Source organism: Nymphaea colorata, chromosome 13 (assembly GCF_008831285.2).
Source record: "Nymphaea colorata isolate Beijing-Zhang1983 chromosome 13, ASM883128v2, whole genome shotgun sequence".
In the NCBI taxonomy this organism is placed as follows: Eukaryota; Viridiplantae; Streptophyta; class Magnoliopsida; order Nymphaeales; family Nymphaeaceae; genus Nymphaea; species Nymphaea colorata.
The window spans coordinates 15514082-15524756 of record NC_045150.1 but is presented as its reverse complement, the minus strand read 5'-3'; the positions used below and the strand labels follow the sequence as shown (position 1 = coordinate 15524756).

Here is a 10675-nt window from a genome sequence, read left to right as displayed (position 1 = left end):
AGTTCTTGATCATGTAATACCACTAAAAAAAAATACTTTTTTTATTATTTCTAAGCATACTAAGTCCTCTTGACTCCTGAGCAGCAACTCGTGTCTTACATCTTTAAGACAAGATGTATTAGTATTACAGTATGTATCAGGAAAAAAAGAAAGCTGCTTCAGAGAGGAAGGAAATAAAAAGCAAAAACTAGCAATACTAGGAAAAAACAAGGCATTACCCAGATCTGCTTACTCCCTGTGCTGTGGGCAAGAGAGGGAGGGAGCGAGCGAGAGAGAGGGCACAAGAGAGAGGGCGGAGCCGGTGATTGCGGATTGCCTGTGCTGCGGGCCAGGGCAGGGAGCGAGCGAGGGAGAGGGTGGGGCCGGAAATGGCCTGCGTGTGGACCAGAACCAGAGAGGGAGGCCGGCGCGGGGGCTGGCTCTGGCTTGCGCTGTGGGCCAGAGATGGAGGGAACGAGCGAGAGATTGGGCGGGGCCAAAGAGAGAGGGCGCGAGAGAGAGAGTGGGGCTGGCGAGGGTAGAGAGAGAGAGGGCGCGAGAGAGAGGGTAGGGCCAGAGAGAGAGGGCGTGATAGAGAGCCAGAGGGTAGGGAGCGCGAGAGAGAGGGCGCAGGAGAGAGACAGAGGGTAGGGCCAGAGAGAGAGGGAACGAGAGAGAGCCAGAGGTTAGGGCCAGAGTGAGAGAGGGCGCAAGAGAGAGGGTAGGGCCAGAGAGAGGGCGCGAGAGGAGGGTAGGGCTAGGGAGAAAGAGCGGTCAGGCCAAACTCAAAATTTTCGACTTTTCAAATGCAATTTTTTTTTTCATGTGCTGGGTAGGGCCATGGCCCAGGTGGGCCCCCCTGCCACCGCCACTGTCTACGCGTCTATTCTTCTCCGGTGAGAAGACGGCGCTTCATGCGGTTAACATTTTTAAAAGCTGACATATAAACCATAATCATATAATATTCAGACGCGTATTGGGATTCTAAAAGTCAGCATCCGATCATATCTTCGAATCAGATCACAACAAACAGATTCATAGCCGCCGATTCAATCAAGGTCTCGGCCGATATTGTGTAAGAGCTTTATCAGCTTTCTGCCTCCCGGTGATGAGACTCATCTTTGACGAGTTGGCCGCTGTCTGTCAAGGGCCGTCTTGAAGTTGGAGGGCTCCCTTGGCTAGGTCGATTCCATTGGCCCTAGTGTTAGTACGATTCTTGGTGGGCTCCGCTGGGTCCAGGGGTGATATGTTTCCAAGTCATCTGCGGGACCCAATAACTTTCAAAGTCATCAGATGTAGTGTGAAAGGCTGAAAGCTCTATCCCTCCGCTTCTCTCCCCAGCTTGTGATGTTTGGGAGGAAGAGTCCCGTTGGTTCACATGCCGGCCATCAGCACGCCATTGTCGGCACACCGCCAGCCATATATACAAAAACAATATTTAACTAAGAAAACAATTTTTTTTTTTCACCACAGCGTTAGAAAGAAAGGTAGAAAGCGGACAGGAACCAGTCAAGGCTGGTGGACCAGACAGGAGTTTGGCCTTCTTTTGTTTGGAGTAGACCATGGACAGAATGGTAAGTGAGGTGCATATTTCTTAGCTAAGGCAGAATAAATGCGCTTCAACCAAAAATGTGAATCTCTCGTTCTTGCTTTTCTTTCACGGCCTTACCAACGCAATCGTGGGCATAATTTCCTACACCCACATCTATAAAAGCGATAGACTCTTCGTTCGTCTCATTGAGAGCACAGCCCTCAGCTCTAAAGTGTGAACACTTCCGACGATGGAAGCAAGAAACCTTCTCCTTGCCCTTTTCTTCCGACGACGGCCGCACCCGATTTTCTCTTTCTGATCAGTTGTGGCACGCTTTCTCATTGTTTCTTTGGGAACATTCTAATCTATTTCCGAATTGGTTGCAATGGTGGGAGCTACCGAGGAGGAGGGCGTCTGCTCTCATGGTTGTGGTGCTGATGGAATAGAGGCATCCTCGCAAACTTCCCAAGGAGATGATGGACTGGAATTTGAAGTTTTCTTAAGTTTTAGCGGGGCCGACACCCACAAAAGATTCATTGGCCATCTTTATGATGCCTTGGTAGAAAGGGGCATCTCTGCTTTCATAGATAACGTGAATTTGGAGAAGGGTGAGAGGGTGTGGATAACTTGTTTAGGCACATAGAAAGGTTGATGATATTTGTGCCCATCATCTCTGAGGGTTACGCTAAATCCAAGTGGGTTTGAGAGAGATTACCAAGATGGTAGAGTGCAGGAGGGCGGAGCCAAGGAGGCTTATCATGTTGGGGTTTCTTCTTCATGCATATACAAAACCAAATGTATATACCCTAAACAGGATCATGTTCTTGCTAAATCATAGAAGAAACAAAATCTTAAACTGAAGCGGAAGCGTACTTGAATCCATCTGAGGAACTGGACAGTAGATTGCAGTGGGATCTTCCAGGGTCTTTGAGGCGCACGTAAGGTCTCTCTTAGATGGGGAAGAGACAACCCTAGAGACTAACATTTCAAGCAACCATCGCACGACCCCAGGGACCACTACCATTTTATATTAAGAGCAGTTACAGATTCAACCAATCAAAGAGTCTGTAATTGCGTACAGGTATCTATATATTTTAAAATTACCTCATACCATCTAAAATGACGTAATATCCAAAAATACAATCACTTAAGCAGATATTTACCTTAAGATAGCCATAATGTCTGAAATTCCTCATAGACATATGCCGGCCCACCAAATGATCTTACAATCTCCCACTTGGGCCAAATATGTCTTTATACATTCAAACATTCCACAAAACCTTAGGAGCTCATAACTGCTATCTTATTAAACGTCATTGTCACCAATCTTGTCCATGATCATATCAACACAGAACCAAAGCGGCTTTCGCTATATTAAAATTAGCTAAACCTTCGATGATCACAAATGTTAACACAACCAATGACATAGATCTGATATGGATGTATAGCATGAGAATTACATGTAATGTGATTACAACATGTCTATTCTCAACTGGTCCAACTTTAAAACAATATACAGATCAAAACATAAACAGAGAATGGAACTAAAGAACCTTAAACTTTATTCTACAGAAAACTGAATATGTGTCCATACATAAGAGCAAACAAAATACAAACTCCCACTAAACCAGCACATCATCCAAGGATAACACCTTCATACGAACAACATGTTCGTGAAAGACTTTAGGTGTTAAACCTTTGGTAAGCGGATCCGTAATCATAGAGTCTGTATCAATATGCTCTAAAGACACCTGACCATTCTGTATCATCTCTTTAACGGCCAAAAACTTAATGTCGATGTGCTTCGACTTTGTCAAACTATGGCTGTTATTAAAATACATGATTGCTGAATTATTGTCACACAATAACCTTAGTGGTCTTTTTACACCATTTATAATGTGCAGCCCTGTACAAAATTTCGTAACCACAAAGCATGATTGGATGCCTCGTAACATGCTATGCTACTGTCCTGGTACCCAGCAAAGTCAGAATCTGAATACTCAATGATCTCCAACTAGTCTGACTTCTTGTATGTGAGCATAAAATCTTTTGTTCTTTGTAAGTACCTCAAAACTCTTTTGGCTGCTTCCCAATGATCCATACCAGGATCACCTAAGTATCTGCCTAACATTCTAACGATAAATGCAATATCCAGACGAGTACAAACCTGAGCATACATAAGGCTTTTCACACAGATGAATAGGGAATCATTTCCATTTCCTTAGATTTGATTTCACTTTTAGGGACTGTTTGAGACTAAACTTGTCTCATTTAGTAACTGAAATATCTCCTGGTTTACAATCCTTCATGCCATATCGCTGAAGCACCTTATCAATGTAGGCTTTTTGTGATAATCCAAGGATACCCCGATAACGATCTCGAAATATTTGGATCCCCAATACAAAAGATGCACAACCAAGACCCTTCATGTCAAACTTTGTAGACAAAATTTCTTAGTTTCATGCAATATGCCCACATCATTACTTGCCAGCAATATATCATCGACATATAAAACCAAAAAGATAAATTTACCCCCACTGAACTTATGATATACATATTCATCAACCATATTAGTCTCAAAGCCAAATGAAACTATAACTTGATGAAATTTTGTAATACCACTGACGGGAAGCATGTTTTACCCCATAGATGGATTTCTTGAGTTTGCAATCTATTTTTTTTGCATCCCCTGAAACAAAGTTTTCTAGTTGCACTATATATGTTGTTTCATCAATGTCTACATTTAGAAATGCCTAATGCAGCTCCAAGTCAAAATGAGCTACAAGTGCCATTATATCCTGAAAGAGTCTTTCAAAGAAACTGAAGAGAAAGTCTATGTATAATCGATGCCTTCCTTTTGAGTAAAGCCCTTTGTAACAAGACTTGTCATATACCTTTCGATGTTTCCTAATGAATCCCTCTTGGTTTTAAATATCTATTTATAACCAATGGGTTTCACACCTTCAGGCAAGGGAACAATATCTCATACGTCATTGTCCATCATGGACTTTATTTCCTCATTCATGGCATCTATCCCCTTATGAGATTTGGAACTCTTTATTGCTTGCTGGAAGTTAATAGAATCATCCTCCATTAAGCCCATATAAAGATCATGTTCTTGGAGATAGACAAAATCATTTGAAATTGTATTTCTCCTCTCTCTAGTGAATTTCCTCAATGGCACCTCTACTTCATTTTCTTGAGGTTGTTGAGTTTGTTCTCCAGTCAGGAGATCGACATCATTATCTTCTTCTGAATATGTTGATCGAACAATGGCAGAAACAAAGACCTGACTATTGCTTACAACATCTGTATGAGTAGACTCACGTCTCTCTTCAAAGACAATATGTTTAACCAAATCACCTCCCCCAAACTCAATATCCGAAAAGAAATGGGTATTTCCCATTTCAAAGAAAGACTTACTGGTTGGATTATAAAACTTATAACCCCTTAATGTTTGTTCATTTTCCCTTTATACATTCAATGCAAACACTAAAGCCTACAAAATTAAGAGACTCAAGAATTCCTTTCGACATAAGCCTTTTATTCTCTTTTCAGAGATATATCATAAGCACCTATGCCACAACATAGCAGAATTCTCAATGGCTAATTTCCTTTCAGTACCACTGGATGTAACATGCAAGGTTTCACGATATGAAGCAATTGTATCAAGCAAATAGAGGTTATCGCTGCTAGACAAAGAACCAGTGACAATCAAATTTGAGTGCAGAAACAACTTAAATTTACTTCCTCCAAATGAACAATAATAACCAAATTTGTCCAATGAGAAAATAGAAACCAAATTCCGTCTAAAAGACGGTACCACATAAGTTTCTGTCGAATTCAAATAACAACCAGTCTTTAACAATAACCAAAAATCTGCTATGGCTTCAACTTTCGCCTTCTTGCCATCGCCCACATAGATGAATCTTTCAACATCATTTGGCGTTTGATAATTTAGGCAACCTTGCATAGAGACACTTATGTGAGTAGTAGCACCTGAATCTACCCACCAAGTGTTTCTGGGTACTGAAGTTAAATTAACCTCAGAACAAACCAAAGTGAGAAGTGTACCCTTCATTTCACGCCATGCATGATACTCAGTACAATCCTCCTTCATATGACCTTAAGCCTTGCAAAAGAAGCAGCCTAATAGGCCTTCCTTATGCTTCTTCTGTTTCTTAACGGATGATTGGTCAATTGCAACTTCCTTAACAGTCTTTCTTTTCTTGCTTAAAAAATCGAATCATTTAACTCAGGAATAGTACTCAAATTTGCAAAAATCATGAAAGCAGAACTCACTATACAAAGAACAAAAATATCAAACATGCTCGCAATCAAAACATGTACAAAGATGAAATAACAAATATAAATGAATTTGAATACAATGGCCTAAATCTCATCACAAGGTACCGGTGCAACGGTAATATCCAATCTTTGGATTGAAATACTAACTGCAAGTGGTATCCTTGGTCAACAATGAATATAGATAATTAACTCTGTCAAACAACGAGCCTATCTTTGGATTGACTCGCTATTCACATGGAAACCTAAAAATTATCACATATTCAATGCCCTGTATACTTAAACCTAACCAAGCAACAATCCTCCTTTGGGTTGATCATTACACGCATGGTTTAAGTATACTATCATCTGATGTTTGAAACAGACAAATTCGTACAACAGAGGTCACTTTGGCGACATAAAGTACAAACCAACTAATTGCGAACAACAGACATGGCCAAAGATCAAATTCATGGTCCAAACATTCATCCAAAGTACACTCACAATTTTAATAACATGCAAAACATGATACATAAATTAAAATTGCATACAAGTTTGCCAAAGCTTAAATCTAAAACCAAATAATTCAATGATGTGACACATACAAAATTGCCTTACATTGAATCCAAAAACAAGATGATTCAATGAAATGGGCACAAAAGAGTCCAAAATTGCATGAACCGGTACATAATCGTGCTTAAGTGGGTCAAAAACCACTGAATCGGCCTTAAAATGGTCCGTATCGTTCTTAAACCACAACAAAAGCACCCACAAGGGCCTAAATAGGGCTGAACCGGCCCAAAAATTGGACGAACCGGTCAAAAAATAGACCGTATCGGTTTCGAAACCCACTTACCCGCCCGCTCGACCGCGCGAGTGGTCGTAGGCGTCGTGTCCACCGCTCGCCTGCTGAACGGAAGGCATGTTGTGGTGATCTTCCGACAGGCCACCCAACTGCGTGGGTGGTCGCCGGTGGGTGCCGCCAAGACGGCCGGCCATCGCCCGCCGTGATGGCCGGTCATTGCCCGCCGAAAACCGGCAGATTCTGGTCGGTTTCCCTTCTTTTACAATCTGCCCCTTTCCCCTTTTGTGTGAGGTTGAAAATGGCAGCGACAGCAGCGGGAAAGCCACCAGCAGCCCTCCTTTCACGTTGGGTGAGCACCGGCGGGTCTCAGGGGCTCGTCCGGCGACAGCCGGTCGCCGGCGGTCGCCCTTCGACCACCGTCACCCCTCCCTGCCGTCGCCTTTCCTGCCGTCCCCTTTCCCTGTTCTTCTTTTTCTTCAATGGCTGCGACAGACGAAAAGGGGTTCACCGGCAGGCCACCCAACAGCGTGGTGGCCGCTGGTGGGTCGTGCCAGGACGGCTGGAAGCTGTCTTTCGCCTTCTGGTGATAGTCGCCCACCTAAAACCAGCCGTCCCTTACGCCATACCCTCTGCTTCCTCAGGCGGCTGCAACGGAAGCCCGACCGCTTCCATTGCTCGCCCACGCCAAAACCCTTTTTTTTTTGAAAAATTTGCAGCTGAAGAACCAAATGGGGAACATTCGAACAGGGAGACACACAAAAATCACCCAAAGAATCAACGATTCAACAATGAACATGGGCTCTGATACCAATTGTTGGGATTTCTCCCTCATGCATATACAAAACCAAACGTATATACCCTAAATAGGATCATGTTCTTGCTAAATCATTGAAAAAACAAAATCTTAAACTGAAGCGGAAGCGTACCTGAATCCATCTGAGGAACTGGACGGTAGATCGCGGTAAGATCTTTCAGGGTCTTTGCGGCGCACGTGAGGTCTCTCTCAGATGGGGAAGAGACAACCCTAGAGACCAACGTTTCAAGCAACCATCGCACGACCCCAGGGACCACTACCATTTTATATTAAGGGCAATTATAGATTCAACCCATCAAAGAGTCCGTAATTGCGTACAGGTATCTATATATTTCAAAATTACCCCATATCATCTAAAATGGCGTAATATTCAAAAATGCAATCACTTAAGCGGATATTTACCTTAAGACAATCATAATGTCTGAAATTCCTCATAGACATATGTCGGCCCACCAAATGATCTTACATATCATTCCTGTATTCTTCGGTGTCGAACCTTCCGATGTTGGGAATCAGAAAGGTCCATTTCTGCCAGTGTTCTAGATGCTGGAAAAAAATAAGGAGCTAAAGGAAGAGGTGAGCGACTGAAAGAATGCTTTGCGTGAGTTGGAAAGGTATCGGGGTTCAACCTAAAGGATGCAAATGGGTATGCTCTTAGTCACTTTTCTCTCTGATCTCTACCCCCTCTCCCTCCTTTCTTACTCTAGTGTTTAGACTAGCGTTCCATTTCCTTTTGAAATTTTCTGATGCTGTGTAAACGACAATGAGCTTCGTACATCGCCACCTCTCTCACTTTTGCACCTACTGTCTCTACTTGTGATATTAATTCTGATTTGGTTCCTTGTGGATTGTAATAAAGCTGGAAATAATCTTTCTATCTATATATATATATATAGAGAGAGAGAGAGAAATGGAACTTGTATGGATGAAGCTTTCTTTCACTAATTATTGGTGGCTTATTAATTCATTGTAGGGACGAAACAGAACCTAAAAAGCGCATTTTGAAAAGGATTATGCTGGAAATGAACCTTAAATGCCGGTCCATCTGCAAATATCCCATAGATCTTGATTTTCGCGTAAATGAGGTGATGATCGAACTGTTGGATAGGAACGTCAGAATGGTTGCGATATGTGGGATAGGCGGCATCGGGAAGACAACTCTTGCCAAAGCAGTCTACAACAGATTATTAAAGCAGCACAATGTCCGTGAGAACTGTCCCCCTTTCGAGAACTGTTCCAGCTTCGAGAACTGCAGCTTCCTTGCAAATGTACGCGAAGCATCAAAGCAGTACAATGGAATCGTTGGCTTGCAGAAGCAGCTGCTTCATGATGTCCTTAGATTAGAAATACCAATAAACAACAAGGATGACACCATCACCATGATCAAAAAACGAATTGGAAACAAGAAAGTGCTTGTAGTTCTCGACGATGTTGATCATAAAGACCAGCTCCATGCACTGGTCGGCAGCCAGTCAGGTTGGTTCAGTGGCGAAAGCATAATCATTGTCACTTCTAGAGATGAAAGCATCTTTAAGGAACAGCAGAAGGTCATCTATAGGGTTCCGGAATTGGATACTGCCCAATCGCTTAAACTTTTCAGTCAGCATGCGTTTAAAAAACCCGAGCCAAAATCAGATTGGAGAGAATTGTCGGAGGAAGTTGTGTCAATTGCTGGTGGGATACCTCTCTGCCTCCAAGTATTTGGCAGCCTCTTCTCTGACATTAAATCCGTTAAAGGATGGGAGTCGAAGCTGGTGCAATTGAAACAGGATCAAAATGAAGAAGTCCGTGTTAGGTTAAAAATAAGCTATGACAACCTTGATACTAAAAAGCAACGCATATTCTTGGACATAGCATGTTTTCTTACTGGTTGGGAGGATTGGGAGGAAGCTTACCCAGGGGAGTTGGAGAGATGGGAAGAGAGGAAAGGAAAGAAAGAATATGCAATGCTCATGTGGGAAGGTTCCAGACTTTACCCAACTGATGCAATTGCAGAGTTGCAGCGTAAATTTCTAATCAGCATAAATGATGAGCATGGCTCATTCGAAATGCATGATCAAATGCGAGACATGGGAAGACATATTGTCCAGCAGGAGCCGGTAGCAACCAGGTTTTGGGAAAATAACGAAACATCGCAAATGCTACAATGAAGAAAGGTAAGTACGAGCTTCTACACGTTCTTCATTTTCTCTTCTTTTGGTTTCTTTATGACTAATGCTCGTGCTTGGAAGTCGCACGTATGCTGGACAAATGGAACTTAGTGATCAGCAGTGCCAACTTGACATGATGGCGGACTCTGGCTACTACTAGCCTACTATTAACTTAGTTGATTGCTTTATTTAGCGTTTGGCCAAAATTTTGTTATTCTGTTTTAAGGAGCATAGTATAGCTGATTGAACTATCTAGATTGGCAAGCATGCACGTCATAACTGATTAGTTCATTGTCTGTGTGGTTGCTATTCCACATCAACACAATTCAAACATTGCAGCAACCCCTGGAGGGTAGGACAAAAAGGGTGTGGGGGTGTTCAGCTTCTTTCACATCCTTCTCAACCTTATAATCATGTTGTCTTAACTTTCCATAAGTTATCCTCTCAAAACTTGATACTGGAAGGCTCAAACCTCCAACTTCTAATTTTACATTTTTTTGAGCATAACCATGTGGAGCTGAAAAATTGTAGACTCTGATAGCTGATCTCCTATTTCTTATGATAGTTTGCATAAAGTTCTAAATCTAAATTCTGTCTTCTTTTGGCTGAAAGCTTTAGCAGAAATCATACGACATCACTTGCAGTGCTCGACGTTTCATTTTTCTTCTTTCTTTCTGGTGATCTTTCCTATCCTAGGGAACAAAGAAGGTTGAAGCCATTATTTTCCACCGTCACGACTGGCAGCACATTCCACCTTTGAAAACGATGCCTTTTAGAAACATGGAGAACCTGAGAATACTTGATACAAGCTTTGTCAGGATGGTGGGCTTGTATATGGATCTACCCAAATCGTTGCAGTTCCTGAGGTGGTGGCAGTGTCCATTGAAATCATTGCCGACCGACTTTGATGTTATGAGCATTGTAGTGCTCGACTTGACAGAGAGCATCATAGAGGAGTTTCTGGGTCCAAGTGTGACTAGCATGTGGCCTTTTCGTTACTTCCACCCCCAGGAAGCGAACTACTCGCGGACGTTCAGCCAATTGAAAGTGCTTATTCTCAAGAATTGCAAGAACCTCAAGAGCACCCCCGATTTTAGGCTGATTCCAATTGC

The 10675-nt window shown here is 42.5% G+C and overlaps 1 protein-coding gene across 1 annotated transcript; it reads left to right on the top strand.

Moving 5' to 3' along the window:
- Positions 1-1895: 1895 nt before the first annotated feature.
- LOC116266712 (disease resistance protein L6-like) lies at positions 1896-9723 on the top strand. The gene is made up of 4 exons (XM_031648022.1): positions 1896-2118; positions 7092-7182; positions 8387-9523; positions 9645-9723. Exons 1-4 carry the CDS (start codon positions 1896-1898, stop codon positions 9721-9723), a joined length of 1530 nt encoding a protein of 509 aa, XP_031503882.1.
- The last annotated feature ends 952 nt before the right edge of the window (positions 9724-10675 follow it).